The sequence below is a fragment of the Phycomyces blakesleeanus genome (genome assembly GCF_001638985.1).
Source record: "Phycomyces blakesleeanus NRRL 1555(-) unplaced genomic scaffold PHYBLscaffold_26, whole genome shotgun sequence".
Classification (NCBI taxonomy): Eukaryota; Fungi; Mucoromycota; class Mucoromycetes; order Mucorales; family Phycomycetaceae; genus Phycomyces; species Phycomyces blakesleeanus.
The window spans coordinates 619,222-644,098 of NW_017265159.1; the positions used below are offsets into that span (position 1 = coordinate 619,222).

At 36.7% G+C, this 24,877-nt stretch overlaps 8 protein-coding genes across 8 annotated transcripts; 4 read left to right on the forward strand and 4 right to left on the reverse strand.

The window, feature by feature from the left end:
* Positions 1 to 788: 788 nt before the first annotated feature.
* On the reverse strand, positions 789 to 3,328 carry PHYBLDRAFT_127826 (hypothetical protein; the record flags this gene model as incomplete). Its single annotated transcript, XM_018429189.1, has 4 exons — positions 789 to 2,431; positions 2,492 to 2,596; positions 2,704 to 3,014; positions 3,282 to 3,328. 4 exons carry the CDS (start codon positions 3,326 to 3,328, stop codon positions 1,038 to 1,040), a joined length of 1,857 nt encoding a protein of 618 aa, XP_018286231.1. The 3' UTR covers positions 789 to 1,037.
* A 624-nt stretch (positions 3,329 to 3,952) lies between these two features.
* On the reverse strand, positions 3,953 to 5,304 carry PHYBLDRAFT_183359 (hypothetical protein; the record flags this gene model as incomplete). The annotated part of the gene is made up of 4 exons (XM_018438756.1): positions 3,953 to 4,581; positions 4,749 to 4,806; positions 4,950 to 5,140; positions 5,257 to 5,304. 4 exons carry the CDS (start codon positions 5,302 to 5,304, stop codon positions 4,060 to 4,062), a joined length of 819 nt encoding a protein of 272 aa, XP_018286232.1. The 3' UTR covers positions 3,953 to 4,059.
* A 278-nt stretch (positions 5,305 to 5,582) lies between these two features.
* On the reverse strand, positions 5,583 to 6,432 carry PHYBLDRAFT_183360 (hypothetical protein). The gene is made up of 4 exons (XM_018438757.1): positions 6,371 to 6,432; positions 6,193 to 6,216; positions 6,033 to 6,075; positions 5,583 to 5,959 (listed from the first exon to the last, which is right to left on the reverse strand). The coding sequence occupies exons 1-4, from the start codon at positions 6,422 to 6,424 to the stop codon at positions 5,835 to 5,837; spliced, it is 246 nt and encodes an 81-aa protein (XP_018286233.1). The 5' UTR covers positions 6,425 to 6,432; the 3' UTR covers positions 5,583 to 5,834.
* Positions 6,433 to 9,607: 3,175 nt separating this feature from the next.
* Positions 9,608 to 10,856, forward strand: PHYBLDRAFT_183361 (hypothetical protein). The gene is made up of 6 exons (XM_018438758.1): positions 9,608 to 9,714; positions 9,765 to 9,848; positions 9,906 to 9,954; positions 10,017 to 10,031; positions 10,126 to 10,653; positions 10,758 to 10,856. Exons 1-6 carry the CDS (start codon positions 9,631 to 9,633, stop codon positions 10,787 to 10,789), a joined length of 792 nt encoding a protein of 263 aa, XP_018286234.1. The 5' UTR covers positions 9,608 to 9,630; the 3' UTR covers positions 10,790 to 10,856.
* A 75-nt stretch (positions 10,857 to 10,931) lies between these two features.
* Positions 10,932 to 13,306, forward strand: PHYBLDRAFT_188848 (hypothetical protein; the record flags this gene model as incomplete). Its single annotated transcript, XM_018439571.1, is given in 8 exon segments — positions 10,932 to 11,140; positions 11,238 to 11,309; positions 11,366 to 11,575; positions 11,595 to 12,048; positions 12,119 to 12,372; positions 12,450 to 12,745; positions 12,799 to 13,037; positions 13,088 to 13,306. 8 exon segments carry the CDS (start codon positions 10,935 to 10,937, stop codon positions 13,229 to 13,231), a joined length of 1,875 nt encoding a protein of 624 aa, XP_018286235.1. The 3' UTR covers positions 13,232 to 13,306.
* A 296-nt stretch (positions 13,307 to 13,602) lies between these two features.
* PHYBLDRAFT_173684 (hypothetical protein) lies at positions 13,603 to 16,905 on the forward strand (the record flags this gene model as incomplete). Its single annotated transcript, XM_018437086.1, has 15 exons — positions 13,603 to 13,782; positions 13,867 to 13,966; positions 14,064 to 14,192; positions 14,253 to 14,299; positions 14,391 to 14,525; positions 14,601 to 14,662; positions 14,757 to 15,141; positions 15,224 to 15,278; positions 15,335 to 15,468; positions 15,535 to 15,705; positions 15,765 to 16,016; positions 16,091 to 16,170; positions 16,234 to 16,357; positions 16,419 to 16,563; positions 16,652 to 16,905. The coding sequence occupies 15 exons, from the start codon at positions 13,603 to 13,605 to the stop codon at positions 16,903 to 16,905; spliced, it is 2,253 nt and encodes a 750-aa protein (XP_018286236.1).
* A 481-nt stretch (positions 16,906 to 17,386) lies between these two features.
* On the forward strand, positions 17,387 to 18,205 carry PHYBLDRAFT_100505 (hypothetical protein; the record flags this gene model as incomplete). The annotated part of the gene is made up of 2 exons (XM_018427591.1): positions 17,387 to 18,028; positions 18,110 to 18,205. Coding segments are annotated over 2 exons (738 nt in total), but the record flags the coding sequence as incomplete, so codon positions are not given.
* A 66-nt stretch (positions 18,206 to 18,271) lies between these two features.
* Positions 18,272 to 23,812, reverse strand: PHYBLDRAFT_127833 (hypothetical protein; the record flags this gene model as incomplete). Its single annotated transcript, XM_018429190.1, has 18 exons — positions 18,272 to 18,559; positions 18,688 to 18,908; positions 18,982 to 19,136; positions 19,219 to 19,463; positions 19,520 to 20,307; positions 20,375 to 20,563; positions 20,623 to 21,070; positions 21,141 to 21,221; positions 21,283 to 21,389; positions 21,452 to 21,653; positions 21,721 to 21,781; positions 21,866 to 22,131; positions 22,227 to 22,511; positions 22,650 to 22,942; positions 23,031 to 23,132; positions 23,212 to 23,333; positions 23,423 to 23,597; positions 23,689 to 23,812. The coding sequence occupies 18 exons, from the start codon at positions 23,810 to 23,812 to the stop codon at positions 18,401 to 18,403; spliced, it is 4,023 nt and encodes a 1,340-aa protein (XP_018286238.1). The 3' UTR covers positions 18,272 to 18,400.
* Between the last annotated feature and the right edge of the window lie 1,065 nt (positions 23,813 to 24,877).

A 24,877-nucleotide genomic window follows, 5' to 3' on the forward strand; every position in this document is an offset into this window, starting at 1 on the left:
AAAACAAAAGCAAATATTTCTGTATATATAACACTTTGGGCAATTAACTTTTCTCTTCTTTTAAACAATAAATATTTACAATTATTTACATCTTGATTGCCTTTACATCATATATATATATATATTGTTTTATCGTGTACGCATACGAGGTGAATTGAACAGCATGTTATTAAACAATATAGTATACAAACTATTAATTGCATTACAAGACATACGATACGAATCACAAAAATGAAAGGATCGAATGAAAAAAAAATGAACCTGCAGCAACCAACCCGGTTGACGAGCCTAGAATCCTACACACGCACACAAAGAGAGAGAGAGAGAGAGAGAACAGACTGTACTCAATTTGAGGGATTTAGTCTTCTTCTTCTTCTTATTTTTTTTAACGCACAATTACATTTGCATTACAATTATCATTTAAATTACAATCGCACCCTCATCTGCTAGCCCCTTTACCCCTCTAAATTCAAAACTTTCCGTACACTTTGTTAATCATTAACATCATAGTATAGACATCATATAATCAATAAGCTCTTCAATTTCATGCCAGTCAATTAATTAATTAATTAATTAATTAATTAATTAATCAATAGATTAATTTACTGACTTTACTCATTAACTCACATGTTTCAATTTTTTTGACACAAAGCAATAATCTATCATCATTTCTTGCATTTTCATGTCACACGCGCATATGTACATATGTATATATCACACAAACGTTAATCATACACTTCTTTGACATCCACTTCTTCTTAGCGCTTTATATAAACAAACAAGATGTATACATTTAATCTAGATAGTTTGTCATTTGTACAGAGAAAAAATATATATTTTGATAACTTGATCGGAATTATACAGAAATGCAGATTGAAACAAAAAGAAATAAAGAAAATACTAGTAGATATGCATGAAAGCACTAGAAAAAGCTTATTCTTTTTTTTTTGGGTTTTGAGTTTTGAGTTTTCGGTTTGGGTTATTGTTGCGTGTTCGTGTGGAATCGTGGGATTGTGTGTAGTATACAACACTTTTTTTTAACGACGCTGGGAGTAGACGTGAGCGAAAGCACGGGTGGCAGCACGCTTGAGCTTAGACTGGGCACCCTTGAACTCATCAGCGGAACCATCCTCAGCAGAGATATCCATCATCTCCATGGCCTCGGCGAGAGCAGTCTCGATGGCCTCACGGTCACCACGACGGATCTTCATGTTGACGTTGGGGTCAGAGACCTGGTTCTCGACCTGGTAGACGTAGGACTCAAGATCCTGCTTGGCCTGGACAACAGCCTCACGGGCCTTATCGGTCTCGGCGTTCTTCTCGGCATCGTTGACCATGCGCTCGATATCGGCAGCGGACAAACGGGTAGAGTTGGAGATGGTGACATCAGCCTTGCGACCGGTGGTCTTGTCCTGGGCAGTGACCTTCAAGATACCGTTGGCATCGAGATCAAAGGTGCAGAGAAGCTCGGGGGTACCGCGGGGGGCGGGGATCAAGCCAGTGAGAGAGAACTCACCCAAAAGGTTGTTCTCCTTGGTCAAAAGACGCTCACCCTCGTAGACGGGGAAGGTGACGGTGGTCTGGTTGTCAGAGGCGGTGGTGAAGACCTTGGACTTCTGGCAAGGGATGGGGCTGTTACGGGGAACAACTACGGCCATGATACCACCCTGCATTTCAACACCGAGGGAAAGAGGAACGACATCCAACAACAACAAGTCCTGGGTCTTCTCGTTACCAGCCTGGTTGGTGAGGACGGCAGCCTGGACGGCGGCACCGTAGGCAACAGCCTCATCGGGGTTGATGGACTTGTTGAGCTCCTTACCGTTGAAGAGGTCCTGGAGGAGGGACTGGATCTTGGGGATACGGGTAGAACCACCGACGAGAACGATCTCGTCAACGTTCTTCTTGTCAATCTTGGCATCCTTGAGGACACGCTCGACGGGCTCAACGGTACCGTTGAAGCTGGTGGAGTTGATCTCCTCGAACTTGGCACGGGTGATGTTGGACTGGAAGTCAACACCCTCGAAGAGAGAGTCAACCTCGACAGTGGTCTGGGTCAAGGAAGACAAGGTACGCTTTGCGCGCTCGGAAGCGGAACGGAGACGACGGAGAGCACGAGCATCATCAGAGATGTCCTTCTTGTGCTTGCGCTTGATCTCCTGGACGAAGTGGTTGACGAGGGTGTTATCGAAATCCTCACCACCCAAATGGGTGTTACCAGCGGTGGCCTTGACAGCGAAGACACCACCGGAGATGGTCAAGAGGGAAACATCGAAGGTTCCACCTCCGAGATCGAAGATGAGAACGTTGCGCTCCTTCTTGTCGTTGGCATCAAGACCGTAGGCGATGGCAGCGGCAGTGGGCTCGTTGATGATACGGAGGACCTCGAGACCGGCAATGACACCAGCATCCTTGGTAGCCTGACGCTGACCTATATAATTAAAATATATAAGAAAAGATCCTCTTTACCAAATATATACAATGTACTTACTGTCGTTGAAGTAAGCGGGGACAGTGACAACGGCCTTGGAGACCTTCTTGCCAAGCTTGGCCTCAGCGATCTCCTTCATCTTGATCAAAACCATGGAAGAGATTTCTATAATTATCATAGTCACATAAGCATTCTATTCCCAGAAAAAAAAACTTTTTTGTTTTTGTTTTTGTTTTTTTTGTTTGACTAAAGATAGCTATACAGATATTTACCCTGGGGAGAGTAAGTCTTGGTCTCGCCCTCGAACTGAACCTGGATGAAGGGGTTCTCGTTCTGGTCGACGACAGTGAAAGGCCAGTTCTTCATGTCAGCCTTGACATCAGCATCATCGAAACGACGACCGATAAGACGCTTGGCATCGAAGACAGTGTTCTTGGGGTTCATGGCAGCCTGGTTCTTGGCAGCATCACCAACAAGACGCTCGCTGTCAGAGAAAGCGACGTAAGAGGGGGTGGTACGGTTACCCTGCTCGTTGGCAATGATCTCAACGCGCTCGGACTCCCAGACACCAACGCAGGAGTAGCTACATAGATGTTTCAAAAGAAGTTAGGAATTGATCGTCGTCGTTTATTATCATAGTTTAAGACTCTTTTGTCTCTTAATTTATATATCATATCTTCTCTTGGTATATTACTCTCTCTCTAGAGCTCAATCTTTGTTTCCTTTCATTCTTTTGATTGATCGCTTTATTGAAGATAACTTTTGTTGTCCATGTATCCATTTCATCTATCATCTTCTCTTCTGTTCTCTACTAGCACTAGTTCTAATACATTAAAAGAATTCTACTTACGTAGTTCCCAAATCAATACCAATGGCACCTTCGTATTCAGCAGACATCTTATTGTTTATTTGTTCAAGAAGAAAAGGAAGGAAACAATGGTGGGTAGCCGGGGCTCGAAATATAAATCGTTGAAAAAAAATTGATCCAAGAAACAGATGTCCCGGTCTAAGCCTCTTCAATTCTCAGGTCTCACTTTTCTTCCCCTCCTCCCCCTTTTTTCTTCTTCCGTTCTTTTGTTCCGATTCAAAAGTGACAAAGAAGAAGAACATTTTTTTTTAAAAAAAAATGTTTCAATATTAATGATTCTGATGATTGGTTAAAAAGTAATAATAAAAGCATATATACACATTTATTCATTAATTCATTGATTATTGGACTTTAACCATTTGATATTTCTGTAGCTTATTATTACTATCATTACTAGCATGATTTTGTGTGTATATGCTGGATCTTATTACTTTATTCAAGCCAATTAAAAAGGCTGAATAAATGTATAGTTAACATATAGTTTATTTAAAAGAAAGTCCATTATGATTTAAATCCCTTTCTTTTTTGTGGTTTTTGGTTTTGAGATTCAGAGTGATCTAGTGAAAGACTAAACTTAAATGAAACAAGCGGAAAGAGCCGATGCTGTAATTCAAAAAAAAAATCAAAAATACAGGACAAATCTCAGGACTTTTAGAATGCTATTGCTTAGATCCTATTGAAAATTCATTTTATGTATACATATTGTTGTTGTATGTATGTGTCTTTTTTTTTGACAGATCATTGTTTTTCTTTGTAATAATTATTTTAGCTTTTTGTGATCAGTACGAAGCTGATTGACTTGTCTTTCGAGTCTTTCTACAATCTCAGACCACCTTCGTCGCTCTACAGCCCGGACCTGCCGTAGCATCTCTTCAACTTCAGTAGCCGTCAATAGTCCACACTCTTTTTTCTCAGTTTCAGTTTCGGTTTCGGTTTTGATTTTTTCTTCAGAAGCAGCAGAAACAGTAGCGGCTGTGACTGCTTCTAACTCTAATTCGGTCTGAGCTAAAGTCTCTGCCAAACGTATGGTGCAACTTCTCTCATCGTCTAATGCCTTTTGAAGACGCTGGTTTTCTGTCGACAATCGACTGTTCTGTTGCATCCAAACCATGGCTTCATCAAACTTGTGTAAAGGTTCAAGAATACGGGTTTGTGAACATGCCCAAGTATTAGGGAATTGGGTTGAGTAATCAATGACACTTTGCGATCTTTCATGACGCAAAGGTTTTGAATGCTTATGAGTGAATGGAAAAGGTTGAAATGATGGCTTTGCTGCTGTGGACTAAAATATGTATATACATATTAAACAGAGAGAGAGAAAGAATCAAAGTCTGTAAGCATAAAAAAGAACAAGCAAATATTCTATACAAGTCTATAGGTGTATGTGTGTGTATTGTAATAACTTTATATTTATTATTTCATTTTACTTTAATTTAAATTTTTATTTACCGTCAATTCAGTAGCCTTCTTTTCAAGAGGTGGCGAGGAGGGGTATTCGGTAGAATCTCTACAAGACGGGTAATAAGTCTAGATATTTCTCGATCAAAAAAGTAAAAATAAAATAAAGTAAAATAAAAATAAAAATAAAAATCCAATACGAAATATATGAATATATATGAATATATATATATATATATACTGTTTCTTTACTTTACAAAATCTCTACAACAAGGTGAAGTTGGTGTAGGGAGACCAATAGAAGAAAAAGAGTCCATTGATTGCAACGACGACAACGACGGAAGCGATTTGTCAAGAAGCAAAGAAGACGGACGTTGCTTTCTTGTAGTTGGATCAGTTTTGAGGTTATTCATACTTTGCCGGCGTAGCTGGTAGTTCTTGAGCTTTAGAACAGTTCAATAAAATAAAAATAAATAACAAAACGTTAGGAACCACTCTATATCTTTGTTTTGTTTGCTTAAAGAGACGGTGAAATATATATTTTGATGTGCTTTTTTACTTTCTTCTTGCCAGCTAGCAAGAGCTCTTCTCTGGGTATAAGTGGCATCTCTGAGTGTATGGGTGTATGGGTGTATATTTATTCGCTTTACTAGTTATTCATCGAAAAGAGAAAGAGGTAGTAGACAAAGTGGTTTGTTCTCGGTGATGCCGTCTATTTTTCAAGTCCGCCACCCCCTCTCTTTGGGCGGGACGTCATTAAACCTCAGTTTGCAGGATACACAAGGTACGTTTACTTTTTAGAGCATCAGTCAAGTGAGTGTATATATATATATATTTGTGCAAAAGCAAAAGCTATTATTCGTAAGCTACATGTATCGGCAATTTGAAAAAATAATAATCTTGTTTATTAATGACCAAGTGTCCAATTGTAAAAATGTAAACACAAAAAACAATGTGTTATAAGCAATGTATATGTGTATGTGTTTATGTGTACAGGTTTGTGTGCAGTGTATGGATCAAGGAGTGTAATGGATCAAAAAAGTCCAAAAGAAAGAAGAACTTAAAGAAAAATAAGATAAAATATTTGCGCCTACAGAAATACACCCACACATATAGATATTTGATTAAGGCTCAACTCTAGGAATCTTCAGTACCAGCAGTGGTAGTAGCTGGGTCTTGTCTTGGTTTTTGTTCATCCATTTGTTTGACTACGTCTGACAAGGTCTGCTCAAGACTATCGATGCGATTGCTCATGTCTTCCACTAATCAAATCACATCAATTTACATTGCTTTTTGTTTTTGTTTCAAGATTTCAATATAGAAATTTTCACTCACACTTTTCATTCATCTGACCAGAAACACCATCCATCTTGGTTTGCTACTTCCAAGAAAAAAATAATACCATGTATTTGTGCAATTAGTGAAAAAGAACAGTAAATATTTTTACAATACACTTTTTTCAATAAAAAAAAAAGAATAATAGAGAAGTAATTACCAATGTTTCGACAACTGAATCAATCTAATTAAAGCAAAAATAATAAAAAGAAATACAAATAAATAATGTTACATTTGTATGTAGATTCCCTCATCCTAATTGTTGTATAGATTGTTTTGAAAAAAGTTCACTATATATATATATATGTGTGTGTGTGTGTGTTATAGTTGTAGCGTACATAGGCTGCAAATTCAGTGGCGGTCATGGATGGTTGGCTTTCTAGGGTTGACATTATGTGTGTATAGTGATTTGGAACAAAGTAATAATAATAATAATAAAACCTCCAAAATTAGATTCTTTTGATTCTGTGCCTAATCAATTTCACTACCTATTGGTATCCAGGAATGTCGACGCTAAATACACCACAATCACATTTGGATTTGGATTTGGTTTTCATTATTATTTATTTTAAAAAAAATATTTAGTTATATTTTCTCAAGGGGAACTGGTTTATGATATATTATTATTATTATTATTAATATTGTTTTTAATATTACTACTGTACACACACCTATCACTAGTTTCATTTGACAATGTATGGTGACAAAGTCATTAAAGACAAAAAAGACTATTGTAATTCTTGTGATTAATAAATAATAAATCATTGTCCCCCTTTCAAGCCTTGCATTGCAGGAGGAAACCTGTTAATATCTTGAAATTACATTAATATGCCCTGTGCAAAATGATGTTTTCTTTTTTATTGCTATTATTTTTTGATAAAGAAAAAGTAGCATATTCTGGTGCTATGGAATAGTTCTTGGAAAAATATATTCCTTTTAATCCAGACAACTTATCTTGAGTGTATAATTGGTGATAGGCTGTTTGTTTGGTTACAAAAATTAAATAAAAAGTAAAACACCTAATGAAATCTCCATACATCTTCAATATGGACTTATATACGCCTTTGACACCAAACACAGACATATCTTCTAATTCTTTCTTCTTCTTTAATGTAAAGTATGTCCTCTGTTCTACAAAAGACTTTTTTTTGTTCTCTTTTTCTATTAAGTAGTTGCTTATACATAGTTTATGTTTTCTTTTGAGGATAATTACTACCGATCTCCATAAATTCTGTTGAGTAACTTACATTATATTGTATATACATATCACTATGTAAGGGCACAAGTAATTTTATAGATAAAAGTATATTCACTAAAATATAAGAAGGAATTAGTAATTCTACAACTTCCATTCGCTAATAAAGTAAGATTAATAGGTTAACGGTTGAATTCCTATTGGCTAAATATATGTATGTATGTAAAAGAAGGCTAGAATAGCAGGTTTTCTGCCTAGCCTAGCGTTTTAAATCCTGCCATTTCCTACAGTAGGAGAATAGCGAATCTCCTTCCAAACATCCCTTGGAATATTATATTCTTTAGGATCTCCCTCTAAATCTCCCCCTTTTTCTTTTACCGTAGTTTACAGTTAAAATATGGTTTTTTGATTTTATGCAAAATAAAATAAGATAAAATAAACAAATGCATAAACATACAATGTAATATATTGTATGTGCATGAATGAAAGAAAGACATTATAATAATAAAAGAGAAACCTCTCCTTGTAATTTATTTCTTAAAAGAAAATCCCTCAAGAAAGGGTCTGTTATACTTCCAAGGGATTTAAAAAAAAACTCACTTTTTTTTAAACCAGGTAATTAATTAAATGTATGGATAGATGGTTAGATTCATAAGAAGAAAAGAAGAAAAAAGAAGGCGTACATGAAGTTTATCCATTTGAAAAAAAAAACGCCAAAGTTTGTAAAGATGGTACTAAATCTTAAAGGCACTGCATTAAATATAATCCCTGCAAACCATCTCTCTCTCTTTCTTATTATTTATTTATTATTCCCCTCCCTTGTTATCCTTGGAATTGACAAGGAGAATCAAAAAACAATAACAGTTTATTTCTTTATATAAATGGACCCACATATTAAATAAATACACAAATGCATATATATATACACATTATGCTATTATCAATGATAAAGGGTGTTAATCCAATATATATGTATATATATATAAGCGACACTAGTTGAGTATTTTTGCAAAATCTTCCAGGTTTTAAGAGTTGTTTTAAGGTTGTATTTTAATTAAATATTATTTTTTCTCTCCTCTCCTTTTTAATATATATATACTTCAATTTTATTTTTTCATCTTTGGTTCTGCTATTATTGTAAATCAAAGCCAAGGACATCTTCCCAGTATAAAGATTAAGAGAAGTAGGTTATTATATGAATAAAATATCAACTATAAAAGAGAAAAGGTACTCGAACATTATTTAAACAAAAAAATGTTAAAAAGGGAGAAAATAGACCAAAATACACCTCTACTTACAACCCTGGGCTGATAAAGAGAGAATACACCCCTAGACACAAATTTTTATTCGTGTAGTGTACTAGAAAAATATATAATTCATCCATCATATCGGAGAAGTTCTTAACTTGGAACAGTAAAATCTCACTAGAATTTTCATCCTTATAAAACTGTCAAACATCTTACCTCTTGTGTCTTTTCTCTGGAGCTTGCAAATTTATTTTTCAGAAAAAAAAACATGTGATAAGCAAGATAGCGGCAATATGCTAAAATTTAATATATAAGCTTATAAAGTATTTACGATTTATACTCTTCAGCTTAAAGCAAATGTTAACTGGCGTATTGGAAAATCGAAGCTTTAAAAGTAATAGTCATATAGTACTCTCCCTTTCTGTGAAAAGGTCAATTGGTCCATACATTACAGAAAATTCTCTGGTATGGTATACCCGAAAATAGTTGAAAACAGTGTAAATTTTTAGATTTGAAGTATGGGTAGTAGTAAAGCTAATAATTCTGATGGTGAAGCCGCTGTTTCATGATAACCGTTTATGGTGTTTTCTTTAAATAAATCTTTTTGGATAAAAAAAGCCATGCCTTTGATGATTGATATTTTATATATATATTGACATTTTTAAATAATATGTGATTGTGAGCATACTATTATATATTCAATATTGATTCATATTTTCATAGCTATTCTATCTGATCTGGAGAATATTTCTATTAGTTGTAAGTCAAGTGCTTGCCGATATATTAAAATAAAAATCTTTCATGGTATTTTAGCTATAAATCTACTGCAAAGTCTATGGATCAAAATCGTTTTTTTTAGGGACACGGTCTAGAAAGTTGAAATAACCTGAAAATAAAAAACAAATAATCCAATAAAGTTAAACAACTCTCATTATGTTTTCAATGCTCCAATAACAATTATTCAAAGACAAATTATAGTACTAAATACATTATACATTTCGTATCAATGGTTACACTCGAGTAATAGTTTGTGTACCATTTCTCTTGGTGTGACTGCGTGGAGTAAAGAAGGTCCACCTCATCACTTTGCAGGAAATCTATATTAGTTTATACTCCACTTCTTCTCATTAATAAGAGAAAGGAAAAAGAATCAACCATGTCGACGGAACAAGAGCCTGAACTTACTGATGAACAAATTCTTATCTTCGAGCAACAAATAAAGGATCAAGAAGCGCAAAAGGTAATGCATACTCAACGCGACGTTTCCATCTAAAACTTCTCTTACTTTAGATTCCTCTTGTATGTCAAGAGGAACCAATTGCGCAACTAGTACAAGAATTCAGTAACAATCAACCATTCTTGCGTAAAATAAATGTGAGTCATTATGGCAAGCAATGATACTCTAGATATTAATGACCTTTATTATTAAAGAACCTCAGCAAAAAATATGGACGTATACGCCGCTGTCGTGGTGATGGTAATACCTTTTGCTTTTGCTCTCAACGTAAATTTCATTGCTAACATAATATTGATATGTAGGCAATTGTTTCTTTAGAGGTGAGAATACAGAGAAAAAATAATAATACAGGAAAAGAAATAGGGACAGGAACATGATATTAATATGAATATATAATGGGAAAAAATGAATAAGCCTTTGCCTTTGCTTGGTTTGAGAGCATATTGTCTAATATAGAGAGATATGAGGCTGGACTCGCAAAGTTAAAGACAACTCCTGATTTGCTGGAACTTGGTGGATTCCAAAAGTTAGCTTATGAGGACTTTTATGATGTAACCCTAGAGCAGTATGAGCTGCTTCCTCAGCGTGTATCAGACCCTGATATGCTTCTGGTCAACTTCCAGTCTGAAGAGATCAGTAATGCAATTGTAATGCACCTACGATTTGTTGCATCTGCATATCTGCGTATCCATTCAGCAGAATATGAACCATTTTTAGTAACCGAAATGATTTCGATTGACGAATTTTGTGCAATGCATGTTGAAGCGTTTGGACGAGAATCAGACCACTTGCAAATTATTGCTCTTACAAGAGCCTTGGATATTCCAGTGGAAGTAATTTATCTAGATGGTGGTGCTGGAGACAACGCAGCAGTTCATGAGTTTTGGCCTGACGAGACGAAAAAAGATGAAAATAAGCCTTTACGTTTGATCTACAGACCAGGTAAAAAATATCATGTAGCCTTGTTAATAAAATTCAAAGGGAAAGAAAAACAAATTCTAATATTGTTGATTGATCTTATATAATACAATATAATACGTGTATAGGCCATTATGACATCCTTTATGAACGACCTTAAGGGTTATATTTTATACCACTATATATATACATGCATACATCAATAAAATTGACTAGTTGTTCAACATGGTGTGAATATCCAAGCCACAGCATAAACCAAGTGCGCTAGAAAGGGTTTATGATCATTATTTGTTAATCTAAAAGAAATGGAATCTATAAATCAACATTCAATACAGCCAGAATCATCTAACAGTACTTCCAATGTTGACGACAAAATTTCTTCCAGTAAAAATACCACATTGGAAGAAGATGATGATGAATCTATGGCCTGCGCAATCTGCTCAGAAAATTGGACTGGTCAAGGTTCACATTGTCTTGCATCTCTTGAATGTGGACATTTATTTGGACAAAGGTAAGTAGTTCTCCAAAAAATATGACTAAGAACAAACCGCTGTCAAAAGAACCTTGTTGTAATTACTACTATTATACTTATACTTGCCATATCTTAGCTGTATTTTTCAATGGATAGTTTCACAGAGATTGAGACGTGGAGATGGAAAAAGCACATGTCCTATCTGCATGTAAATACAAGAATTCCTGATATTGTTCTTTTCTTTTTTTAACTGGATCTCTATAGGAACCCTTTCCGAAAGTCTTCTGTGCGAGTTATTCGCCCAACTCGCATCGCAGTACACGACGAGACAGATATCCTTGAGCTTAAACGAGAATTACAAGCTGCTCAGCAAAAAAGCTTTGAGCTTGCCAGAGATTTAGAAAAATCTGTATTAGCTATCAATATGTGCAAGAGAGAATTCACAAAAAGAAATATATCTCACACAATTCTTGAGTACGTTAAATATATATAGCGGCAAAATACACAAGCCCACATGTTATCTTATTGTTTTTAACACAAATAGCACCACCTATGACACAGATACTGTAGAAGAAACCCTGAATTACCCTACAAACGAGACTACGCCCGTAAAACTGGATACTACACTTGATACAGTGCCAGATGTCCAAAATGTTATACCAGCTGAACCTTTGGACAATGAGTTAGATACTGAGTCTGTGACAGAATCTGAAGTTTCGGTAGTTATATCTGATGATTTGGAAATCATTGACTTGGACGAATCATCGGTCATAGTGGTAGACGATTATTCAACTTTCGAAGCAGACGAGCACGATGGACTTGGATCACATTTAAGCGATGGTCTAGAATATAGAAGCTTGGAAGAATATTCAAATATAATCTTAACTGGGCCTGAAGAGGTAGTAAGATCATACAGGCCTATTTGTACTCTCAGGTTACCACAAGAGGTACGTTTTTTTTTAATTTATTTTTACGGAAAATGTATAGAAAACAAAATAAACTGATACTGATGAGTAGATCCAGTCAGCACGAACAATGGCACTCATGCCCTGCGCTTCATTGGCAGTAGTGGGAATGAAGCATAATATGCATGGACATGGAATACAAAAGGTCAATTTAGCAGACGGTTCTTTAACAGAATTCATTCCCAACCACACCAATAGCATACGTGATATAAAATGTTCTTCTTATGGGCGCGCATTTATCCTCTCAACTGGCCTCGATAAAACTCTTGTGTTGAGTTCAATATATGATAATACTGTAGTGGAAAGGTACATTTGTGAACTATATATATATATATATATGTGTATGTATGCAAAACCAAATAAATATACTCATCCAACTAAAGATTCCAACTAGAAGCTCCTGGATGGTCATGTAATTTTGACGATTCCAGATTCAATATAATTTATTGTGGATTATCGAATGGTGTAATCGTAGTTTATGACATTCTCAATCCACAACAGCTTCTTTATCGCCTAAGACAGGATCAGAACATTGGCCCTATACATTCATTATATACTGTATCGATCGAGAATCAATACAGGATAATGTGTAGTAGTGTATCAGGCTCAGTCGGATGGTCTATCGATAAAGCGAATGAACAACCCCCAGTTTGCAGACCTTTGATAGATACAGATATAAGTGAGTTAATTACCCTGAAATCTTTTAAATACTTATTGATTTATTATGTATAGTTCGAGGATATCGCCCATATTCTTTATTTTATCAACCTTATGGGGGCATTTGTCTTCTTTCATCACGAAACCGACATGAAACATATCACATTGTTGGTACAATAACTAATGAATTAGAAATAGAACCACAATGGAGTTTCATTAGTACTTTCCCACAACACAATATGGCGCGAACAACTATTATTTCAGAAGGCCACCGGTGGCCAATAGTAGCTTTTGCAAACGAAACAAATAAACAGGTAAACTTCCAAGGACGTAAAAAAAATTATTGTAACTGACATCTATCTAGATAGTTTTGCGTAACCGCGAAGGACTAGTTCAAGTGCTGGAACCTTGGAGTCCTGTTATGGATATTAAACACTGTTTATTCCGAGGAAATCCGCTTCTGGCTGCATTGACACTAGACACCTTCGAATTGTACAGTTATTATTAATTAATAGAAAATATTCGTGTTCGATGTTTTAAATCCCAAACTAATTTATACACAGACTATTTTCTCGCTCTCTCTATCTCTTTATTATGTCTACTTGTAATTATACTTGTACACACACATACACACATACGTATTCAAAAAAAAATCCTTTATAAAAATGAGTAATTAAGATCCAATACAAGATTAGAAGCGTATTACATATGTCTTATTCTTTTAAGAAGAAGAAGAGCAGAATAAATAGAACATCACAAACAGCACTTCTCAGCCCAATCTGGACTTGAAGAAGCCTGTGTGACAGTGATTGAAAGCCAAGGTGCCTTTCCATTGAGCCTATTCTCAGTTTCACACTTGCTCATTTCACTGCAGATCTAATGGTAGACACAGAATTAGACACAACAAAGACTCTACCTTCCGTACCATCATCCGATGAAGAACCTGGAGAAAATAAAAACAGAAAAGAAAGCCCACCCGAGGGTCAATCTCTTGCCCTGAAGGAACTAGATTCCTTACTTGCAGAAACACCCATTGAGAAAACTGAACAGAATGACCCTGTATGTCAAAAAAAAAAACAGAAGAAGAAAGAAAAAAGTTAAATAAGAAGCGGATACCCTTGGTTCTTACATTCGTATACCCAGTCAAGTGTCATTCCTTCCCACACCGATTCTGAAGAAAAATCAAGTGAAGCCGATGACGATGACTTTGATTTCTACCAGATTTCATTCGATGAGGTTGATGGTAATTTCAACCAGAGAATCAAATGAAAAAGACTATTTACATCTCTTTTAAACAAACTATCATACATTTTATTCTATTTTGTATATTTATGCACCAGACAGAATATCAGCATTTCAGGAAGACGCGTTTGTGAGCCAGGCACTTGAGAGTGGAATGGATTTGCGTGAATATGCTCGACAAGTAAATCAACAAAAGGAAAATGTTCAAAGAGACCTCGAAAACGATTGTGAGTTTAGTTAAAAGCATATGGCATATATGCTTTGAGAGAATTAATCAAAGGTGGTAGATGCTCAGCAGGTTCAATCCTTTGTCGACCTTCATTTTGAAATTGAAGTAAGATTCCTTTGTGATACTACTTCATCTTAATTATATTATTATTACTTAAAGAAAATAACTTTTATAATTGCTGACATTTTTTGTTTAGTCTTGTGATGGAGTGTTGGGTAGGATGGAAGAGTTGATGAATGCATTCCAAAGTGATTTGGGCAATATCAGTGGAGAAATAAAGAATCTGCAGGAACAATCCTCTTTTATGAGTGTCAAGCTAAAGAATCGAAAAGTGGGTCGAAATCTAAAGATAAATTAATGTTACCGCTACACAAATATCAACAGTTACTCATCAAAAGTTATATAGGCAGTTGAGACACGATTAGGACGGGCGTTGAAAGGAATGGTTATTCCACCTTATGTGATAAAGTAAAGTATCTTAGTAAAACAAAGACAAAAAAACAGCTAATAATATCGAAGAAACCAGAGTTTTAATGGATTTCAATTATTTTCTTGTTTATAGGAAGATTACAGAAGGAGAAATTGATGAAATGTGGTTAAGCTACCTGCTCGGAATTAACAAACAAATGAGATTTGTGAAAGCAAACCAACATAGACCTATCAAAGCTTTACGAGACGTAGGACCAGAGCTGGAGAAACTACGGCTCAAAGCATCGGCCTCTATTCGTGATTTTTTTGTCAGCAGGATACATTCGCTATGCGTACCAAACACAAACATCCAAATTATGCAGCAATCTGTGTTTCTGAAATACAAAGGTCTTCACATGTTTGTATTGGAAAGGCACCATGATGCTGCAGCAGAGATCCAACAAACCTACGTGAACTCACTTCGATGGTATTTTCATAATCATTTCGAAAGATATAGTAAAGGTCTATTAAAATTGCAGGTAAGAGCAATAAGTAATAAAAGAATGCCCAGAAGTTATTCTTAATCTACCTGATTATATGGAATTTACATTTCTACAAAAGACTGTAGTGACAGACAAGACTGACTTGATTGGTGTTGAAGAAAACGCACGGAAAGGTATTTCGGATTCATTTCTTCAAACTCAAGCATTGAGATGTTAATCTATTATGTAGGTGGTCTATTTGGAGGTGGAAAACAAGCGTTCAAGGACAAAACGAATGTGTTTGCTTTGGGCGACCGTATTGATGTTTTAAGGCTACAAGATCCTGGTGTGATTCTTGTTCATGTAGCTGAAGACAAGGAACAAGTAAGGAAAGAGGAAATAGTATTCAAACAGACCATACTTATAACCTTGTTTACTTTTTTAAAATAGAAATATCAATTCGAACAGCTATTCCGAAGTTTCAATTTGACATTGATCGACAACGCAAGTTCTGAATACTTGTTTATATACGAGTTTTTTTCAAGAGACCCAGCTGCTGCCGCAGATATCGCAAAAAATATATTCCAACAAATTTATGAACCTACTGAGCGTGTAGGAAAGGTAATTCGCGCATGGTGCTTAAAAAACAAGTTACTTATGCATATTTTCTGCGCTATTAGGCATTCTCAAAGGCATGCATTGATAACTCATACGACGCTGTTGGTATCTTATTGTGTATTCGTATCAATACCCAGCTTGCACTTGAGCTTCAGAGAAGACGTGTACCGGCTTTGGAGGGATATACAAACTCAATTAATATGCTACTCTGGCCAAGGTTTCAACATGTTATGACACTTCATATCGATAGTATGAAAAAAATGGCTAACAATAAGTCTGTGTTGAGCGCAGTCAAGGAGATACATCCACACTATGTAAGTGTATACAAAGAAGAAATGCTAGAATAATAAAAGCTAGTGTAAATATAAACTTGGAAAATTTATTTTAGATCACCCGACGCTATGCAGAGTTCTCTACTTCTCTCCTGGTCTTGAACGACGGCTATGACGACGCTATCCTGACCAATAGGTAAATGCCAGTATGAGGAATAAAAATGCGATTAAATTAGGTACTGAAGAATTTATCTTTAAGTGTCCAGAGGCTGAGAAATGAACTGGAAGGATTATTGGCACGAATGTCAAATGAATTTCCAGAGGTTGCACGCAAGATTGTGTTTCTGATCAATAATTATGATTTAATTGTTTCTGTGTTTCAGGTGAGCTGATTATCCAGTATAGTTAACTGATACTTTTACTGATTTATTTGTTCGTCAATAGGAAGCAAATAATCGTGCAGTCGAAGCCGAATTGGATCATGTCAAACAAATCCTCTCTCTTCAGATCGGCGCTTTTGTAGACGAGCAATTGAAGCCTTATTTTGGAGCCCTTATAGATTGTGTTAAGCGCGTAGAGAAAATGAAGAGTGCTGAGGTGGTGGAAAAAGGCAAGTAACTTAACCTAAAGCACTTTATCTTCCTCTCTTACACACACACATCTATATTCATATCTAGGTGAACTTGATCGGATAGCTTATCAGTTCTCACAGACATGGAGGTCTTCTCTTACTGGTATCAATGCCTCTGTAATTCAATATTTCTCTAATTTCAAAAATGGTACTACTGTGCTGCATGCTGTGCTGGGTCAACTTATTGTCTACTACACGCAATTCCTCGATATCCTCGAACAGAGGGGTGTTAGTAAAGTGCAGCCAGTAGGTATCCAGACAGTGATGGTTGAAATTAAGAAATTTAGGAGTAGTTTCTAAACGAATCTTTTCTCCAAACGGACTCATAAACGTGGCTCCTCCAATACATATATCCTAAAATACACGTGCAAATAATATTGATTAAAGCGGCAGAATACAAGACTGGCACGCTTATATAATAGCTTAAAGGGTCTCCTTCTATCAAAAAGGCATGAGTTTCCTATTAAATCCCAAGCCACCTTTTTAATGCTCAAGTAAAGCATCTAACATTGTGTATGATTTGTGGAACAGCCAGGAGTTTGCATTCCAAATTGCACTTGCACTGCATTTCATTCTCCTCCCCTTTCTCTCCTTTCTCTCCCTTGACCTTTTTTTGCCACCAATGCCTGGAGAATCACCCATCACTCAAGTGTCAAACCAAAATGACTTGATCTATCAGCAGAGATCCGCAAATGACGAAGAATATGATGACTACGATGACTATGATGACTATGAAGATGACCTCACAAGTACCGGTGATCCCAATCCCATCCCTCAAATCCTTCATTTAGACCTGCGTGGCACCCGCGTTGATCTTGATCGCGAGACATTAGTCAGTCTACCCGAAAGTCTTTTAATTGCCATGTTTCCTCATGGATTGGCTCTAAACAAGCAAGACACATATTCTGAAAATGATGATGACCCGTCAAGTGTTGAAAATGACTCGACAATGTGGACATTTGTTGATTTCGATCCTGCCTGTCTAGATTACGTCTTGGAGTTCTACCGACAGGCCCTCACACATCCTCTGCCGACCCAGCTTAATACAGCCGCTTACTCTCCCCTAACCGACAAGCATCCCATCATCGTACTGCGAGAGGAGCTCGAATATTTTGGTTTGCCGAATATCAAAGGTGACATGGCTGCCTTAAAGGTTGCCTGTGGACAACACCTTGTTCAGCATGACAGCATCTTCTCTGCCCTCCAAAAGAATATTAATCGTCAGAAGAATGTGGCAGAGCAACATTTGATTGAGATGCTATGTGATGCTGGCTTTGAATCCACTGACAAATGGGGATTCAGAGCATTGGAGCCAATGCGTACTTGCATCACCAGCATGGGTATGGTCATGCTCAAGACAAGTGGATCAGAGCATGCCATGGCTACAGCACAGAAGCTACTACTTTTCTGGAGAAAACCAGCTGTAAGTCAATTGGTTGAATGTGTTTATATATTTTAAGTTTTAAGTGACTTATGGGTTTACTGGTTTTCTTTCACTTGACAGCGTAAATGCTGGTGGGATGGTACTTCATTCGAGACACAAGGACAGGCGGTGCGGTTATGGGCACGAAGAACATGGACGTTGGAGCTGGCATTGGTATAATCCAAGATTTACCGATTTTCAGACTTCTCTAGATCAAAAACAACAAGACCACCTTTCTTCCTTGATTTTTCGTCTATATTCTCGTTTATTTTCTTTCTTTCTTTCATCTTTATTCTTTTTTTTTATATCTTTAATCCTTTTCTGTTTGATTTGTTTATTTCTCTTACAACGATGACCAAAGTCAGATATCATTTATTGGTCAGTCTCCATCGCATCAACTTCTACGTCCTCCTGCATAACATTTTCTTGTTCTGCGCGCAGAGTTTCTAATTGTTCCTGGCTTAACTTGAATACAATCTTGCCCATCTCTTCGACATTCTCAATCTCGGTTTTATCAACCGATTGATCAATCTATATGTCAACATCATTAAATTTCGTTTTTTTAGTTTTAGTTTTAATTATATAAAAACATATAATAAAAGCAACAAAATAATATGATTGTCAAAAATAATAGTACTTATAATAAAGCATTAACTTACATTGCGTTTTGCAGGATAACTCTCTCTTGGTTCAAGACATAATTTAGTTGGCCGGTTCAATAGTTGTTCAAATACAGGACGAAGTTCATAACAGTTCTCGAAAAGTTCTTTACGGCAGAACACATAAAGACCAAGTCTTGCACGCGATACAGCTACAATCAAACGTCGGACATCACGAATATGGCCGACAGCCTTTGTGCGAACCAAAGACAGCAGGACATCTACAAATACCAAAAGAGATATATATGTTACATTTATGATACACAATACGCCAAGCCCAAATATTTTACTTACAGTCGTTTTGTTGACCCTGGTATTGATCCACGGTAGTAACTGCAGCAGGTTTTCCAAAGAATGGGTTCCATGCGCAACGGCGTTGAAGAACATCATTAATAAGAGCTTTTTGACCGTTGTACGTTGTCAAGATAGATATCTTGTCTGCAGGGTAACTTTTGTATTATTATTGTTACAGTTAGTATTTTGTAAAAAAAAAGTTAGACTTTTTATCGGTTTATTTTTATTTGGACTTACCCATTCAAGCGCATGTACTGGTAAGCAGCCACCACATACTCAGCCTCTCCCAAGTTTTGGTAGAAGTAAGGTACGGGTTCTGTTTCTCCGTGGCCCTGGAATTTTCCAACATTCACCAGCTGGTAGTCATATGTAAATCCTGCGTTTGCTCTTGCGTATTCTTCTGCTTGGCTGATCTTTGGAAGGTCGCCAAGGTGGTTGTAACGCCAGCTGTACAACTTGGCAATAGAGGATCTTGCACGGCCCTTTAATGCACATGTCAGTTCTACAATCCCGTGCTAGTAATATTTTAGAGTCTTACCTGTGCATCCAATTGAAGTGTGGGAACACCCAGTCGGACAAAGCGTGTGAACAAACTCTGTTCCATATTACCATATTGCTGGAAAGCCAAATTCTTTACAACAGGGGGAAGTTGGTTGTGGTCACCAATCATAATGACACGCTTTAGGCGGTTGACTCCATCTTCAGGTTCTTGGAGCAATAAAGGAATAAATGTTTCCACTTCTAGGATCTGTCCTGCCTCTTCCATTACTACGTTGTCATACTTGAAATTCAAGCCAACCAGTTCACGTCTCTTGAGAGCGGCATGTGTACATGTCATGGCAATGATCTTTGCTTCCTTGGTCAACAAGTAGTTTGCTCTGTCATAGCCAGATCGCAAAAGCTCAAACGCACGAATTTCTTCCAATTCAGCAAACATCTTTTCCAAATGTCTAAAGCAACCCTTCGAAACCTCCAATGCTTCATCAGCTGACATGTCGTCAGTGAACAAAGGGTTTGGTGCGTTAGCAAAGAAATATGCAAATGGGAACTGGTCACGAATCTCTTCGAAAGTGCCATTTTCTATGCGGGTAATATAAGGCTCCCAGTAAGCCAAAACGTGGAAGCGGTAAAAGTATCCTGCTGTCTCACAAGTTGACCCATGTTCACCTGGAATACCCAAAGAGAGTGCTAAGCGGTTTACTTCAGCGAGAAGCTCAATGCGTCTTTCCAAGAAAGAAGTAACGCGGCCGTATTTACTGAAGCTCAAATTGGTGTTTAACTCCTCCTCACCGTGACCCAGACGCACCAAATGACGAGAGTCAATATCTACAGATAAATTTGGTATTATAAGTGATAAGCATGAAACTTATTATTAAGAAATATTATAGCTTACCAAGTTCCATAATCTTTTCAAAGATTTGGTTCAATGCCTGGTTACTGTGAGTAACAACAAGTGTGTGCTGGTTCGGATAATTGTGATAGAGATTTGCAATGGTCTGGACAGCAACATCTGTCTTACCGGTACCAGGAGGACCAACAACCATTGTAAGACCGTGACTCATACCAGAGCGGATAGATTCCACTAATAAATACAATATATGAGTACAAAGCTTTTTTTTATAAAGCCAAACGTCAAAATACCTTGAACAGGAGTGAAAGGAACTGTATTCTTTTTAGGGATATCTTGAGGGTAAGGACCCATATTTGGAACCTTGTAGGTCGAAACTTCTAAAACCTCGGGCTGTTCGTCTTGAACCATATCTGATTTTTTAGACTTCTTCTTTTTCTTTTGTGGTGCCTGTTCTCCTTCAGTTGACTCTACAGAATAAATAACAAAAGGTGGCTCAAGGGTCTCTTCGCTATTATCTACTGGCTTAACGATTTTTCCGGGGAAACTCTCTTTGAGATGATCCCAGTTTAAGAATGTATCACGGAAGTTGAGTTCACGAATTCTGTTAGGAAGCTTAGTGTAGTTTGCACTGCTTGGGTCGCCATAGCCCAAGAACACCTTCTGGAGCCATTCTGGAACAACCAAATCACTTTGCATCAAATCACGAATGGTCTCAAGAACAGCCTTGAAGTTGTTTTCCTATTTGTTTGATTGTATATTGAGTTTGTGCCCTCTGTAGGATTGCATTTAGTATAATTTTGTATATTACCTGTGGCCGTCTTCGAACAAGGATATTAAAGGTCTCGTGTACATCCTCGCGCCTCTTTTTATTAAATGCCTGCATATCTTCCTATTATACCGATATTATATCAATATCTGTTTTTTTAAAAAGTTCGTATAATGTTTCTTACCTTGTACTGATTGGGGTCCAGCTCGACTCTGAGTGTACGTGTTGATCCACTCCATCTTCTTTGCTTATCCTCGATGTTTGGTTTGTTCACCTCATCAATGGGACGGCCTTAACACAGTTATATAATCAATTAAGTATTCCTCTTCCAATACAAGCTGGTTTTTTCTTACCATCACTTCCAACAATATCCATGATTTCACAACCACGAACATATTTGATACCATAATGAGACTTAAAGTCAGAGCTGTCATCGTAACGGTGACTAGACTCTTCATTAGCCTGAATAGTAAGCAGGAACAAGACATCATGTTTGCGCAAATTGTCCCATTCTCTTCTGATTGAATCTGTGAATTTTCCGACATCGTATGTTATCTAAAATGTCGTTAGTTTCAGCCGATCCGCCTATTTTTTGTTTCTATTATAATAAAGGTTCACTTACATCTGCTTTGACATGTGCTGGTTTATCTTCTCCAAGATTAGGTCTGGCCACATCAACAATACTACATAAATTCCATCCGAAAATGAGCTATATTTCTTCACGCATAATAATTCTGCTCATAGGAACAAGAGAAACAAAAACCCACTTGAAATTTTCAATATTAACAGCCATTCTTGCCCATCCAGCAAACTCTGTTGTTCTGTCGGGGTAGGTGAGTCGAGGGTTTAAGCGCTTAACTACATCTTCGATATCTTGTCTGATTTCGTATGAGCTTTCAAGACGGAAGAGAGTGAAGTTACGCAAAAGATAATCGTGGATCGTCAAGAATTGAAGGTTAAGTTTAGGAAGTGACAAAGGTCTATCACTGGTGTAGAATTGTGTTTGTACTAGGCCGTCACTGAATAAAGTCTCCTAAATAACCAGAAAAAAAAAGAGTAAATACCACTTATTCTAATATAATAATAATAGTAAGATTGCTTAATAATAAATAACCATCTCGCACTTACTTCATCTGGATACAAAGGAAGACCATTGATTTTCTCGATCTGACTCAATCTTTTTTCGTATTTAGATACCAATCCCTCCAGAAGGAGCTTCTTACGATCCACAAAAGGAGTAACGCCCTCTACAAGGAACTCACTTCGGACATCGACAGCTTTACACAATCTAGTTAATACATCCACAGAAAGGGGTTCGAAATGCCACAACAGATCGGTACGTGTTTCTATAGAGGCCAGGTTGGCAAGGGGAAGTTCAGTGATTTCCTCTCTGAATTGACGGAATACAATGTGCTGAAATAAAAGCATTCAAATCCAAGCAAATCCAAGTATAAAGTTTTAAAAATAAATGTTAGTTTAGCTTGAATTCACCTGCTTTCGTCTGATTGTTTTTTTTTTGGCAAATCTCATTTTCTTTTCTTTTCTCTTTACCTGTAGCTGAATAAGCTGTGCACAATGAGCATCTGTCATCTCTATATCTGTCAAAGCAAGGCCTGTTTGATCATTGATCTCAAACTTGGCATAGAATGACAAGGTCTCCAACAATTGCTTGATCAGCTCAACATCTTTATCCTTGCGCTCCATAAAAGGAGCCAACTTGCACAGTACAACTACTTGATGATCATCCAAAAGAGTGCTGAAAAAGCGGCGTGTGGGCAACTGTGCCTCAAGATCAATTAAGAACTCAAGGAATCGCTCAGCGTACTTAATTAGGTCTTCACCGACTAAAGTAAACCATATTATATGTTAGAATCCCCAGTATTCTAGTTATTTCTTTTCCGTTGTTTTTTCTTCCGTCCTCATTATACTTGCCATTTCCCTCTTTTGGTATCCGGTAAACGATTTCGATAAAATCCTTCATCAGGTTGCTCAGGCATTCTCTCTCAAAAACAAGCTTTTCCTTTGTACTTTCATCTTTTTTTTTTCGCAAAACATTTTGGTTAGTCTAGCTCATTCATACACAAATTATTATAATAGCAAAAAAGAAAATTACCAGAAGCATCCAATTTCTTTTGACTGGTGTTCCACAACTTTCTCAGAGGTGCAAACTCTGTCAATATGCTTTCCCGGCGAGAGTCGTAAGCCAGGTTTGACCAAATGGAAATTGAGACCAGCCTGAAGAAAGATAACAAATGGTAATAATAATTAATTAATAGTTAAATCCTCTTGCCTTTTCCGTCTTTTGTTTTTTTTATTCAACTTACTTTAAGCATTCGGGACGTACAAGTGGGTTTTCCAAGCTCTGGAAAGAATGGATTAGGAAAAGCAAGAGAGAGCGTCTGATATTCAGTGTAAGTTTTTTGTCAGCAGAAGAGACGGCGAGTCTAGTGACACGTCCAAAGAAGGAAGCGAATTTGGCTGCATCGGATGAGAACGCGTCTGCATCAAGATTAAACACGATTAATAAAAAAAAAAAGAATAAAGGTAAATAGATTAAGCCTAGTAATGTTTATTAAATTATGCAAATTACCCCAAGGTGACACTCTCTGACGAAATTTCTCATTTACGACAAGGCAGATCGACAAGATGTGATTCAATGATGCGGTTTCACTGTCAAAATAAGGCCAAAGGTACTGATGGATGAAATTTTGCATTGATTAGATTATTGGACGAATAAACGCAAATTTTCATTCAAGATCAGATCCAGATTCTTGCCTTTTCCAAGTATTGTGCAAACTCTAAAAGCATCAGCTTCTTTGGATCATAGTTGCTGGGCACCAACTCTGTCTCCATGATGGTTTCTACAACACTAGGATCCCACTCTGTCTTTCCACTCTTTCCAAAGTGCTTCTCCGCCAACTTTGATATCGAATCCGACTGAATGTCGGTCAAAGTCAGGTTTCGTAATTTGTTCGATGGAGCACCATGAGCTACAACCTCACTGGGTGCGGCGTGGAGGGGCAATGTCGTTTTTTGGTACATTGCGCAAAAGAACAAGGGATTCTCAAAGCGTTCAATTTCGATCACTTCTCGATGGAAGCAAGTCACGTGGATATCCGCAGGTTTTCAAGTGAAAGACAGAGAAAAAAGAAAAGAAAAAAAAAGATTGACACTCCGTGACTGATTTACTTGCAATGGTATCTGCGATAAATAAGGATTCTTTTTTACATATTGTAGAAAGCATAGGGGTTAATTAATTATATTTCTTGTGTATATATCAACAAAAAAAAACAAATACATACCAGGTTAATTTCCTAAATGCTTATATAAAAGTACTTTGTGCAAAATAAGTAAATTAGCGACCTTAACATAAATATCTAAGATACTATGGACACAAGAATCAAAGTAGTCTTATGCTAATCTCACATTTGGATTTATGCCCAGGTAAAGTATATAGAATATATTATATTAGAAACAATCGTCGCCCAATTGGCTTTGTAATTGGACATACTATTTCTTAATTTCAAATAAACACTCGAATTTAACAAGGCTATTCTGACTAGTCTAATGTTGGTCTGTGAATTAATGTTATTAAAATAATCTTTAACAATAAAGAGAAAGAGGTGACAAATATTTAAAATTAGTTGTTTTCCAGTCCAATTGTGTACATCGTCTTTAAAGCTTATATAAATTTTCGGTATATTCCAAGAGTTTTCGGTTTTGAATAAATAAATAAATGTAAATACTGGGTTGACATAAGTGGTGAATGAGTACTATAA

Coding starts and splice junctions, on each gene's coding strand:
- PHYBLDRAFT_183360 (XM_018438757.1), bottom strand. CDS start 6,424: ATGTCAACCCTAGAAAGCCAACCATCCATGACCGCCACTGAATTTGCA. Junction 6,217..6,370: donor CCACTGAATTTGCAGCCTAT/GTACGCTACAAC, acceptor TGCTTTAATTAG/ATTGATTCAGTTGTCGAAAC. Junction 6,076..6,192: donor ATTCAGTTGTCGAAACATTG/GTAATTACTTCT, acceptor TCTTGGAAGTAG/CAAACCAAGATGGATGGTGT.
- PHYBLDRAFT_183361 (XM_018438758.1), top strand. CDS start 9,631: ATGTCGACGGAACAAGAGCCTGAACTTACTGATGAACAAATTCTTATC. Junction 9,715..9,764: donor AGGATCAAGAAGCGCAAAAG/GTAATGCATACT, acceptor CTCTTACTTTAG/ATTCCTCTTGTATGTCAAGA. Junction 9,849..9,905: donor CATTCTTGCGTAAAATAAAT/GTGAGTCATTAT, acceptor TTATTATTAAAG/AACCTCAGCAAAAAATATGG.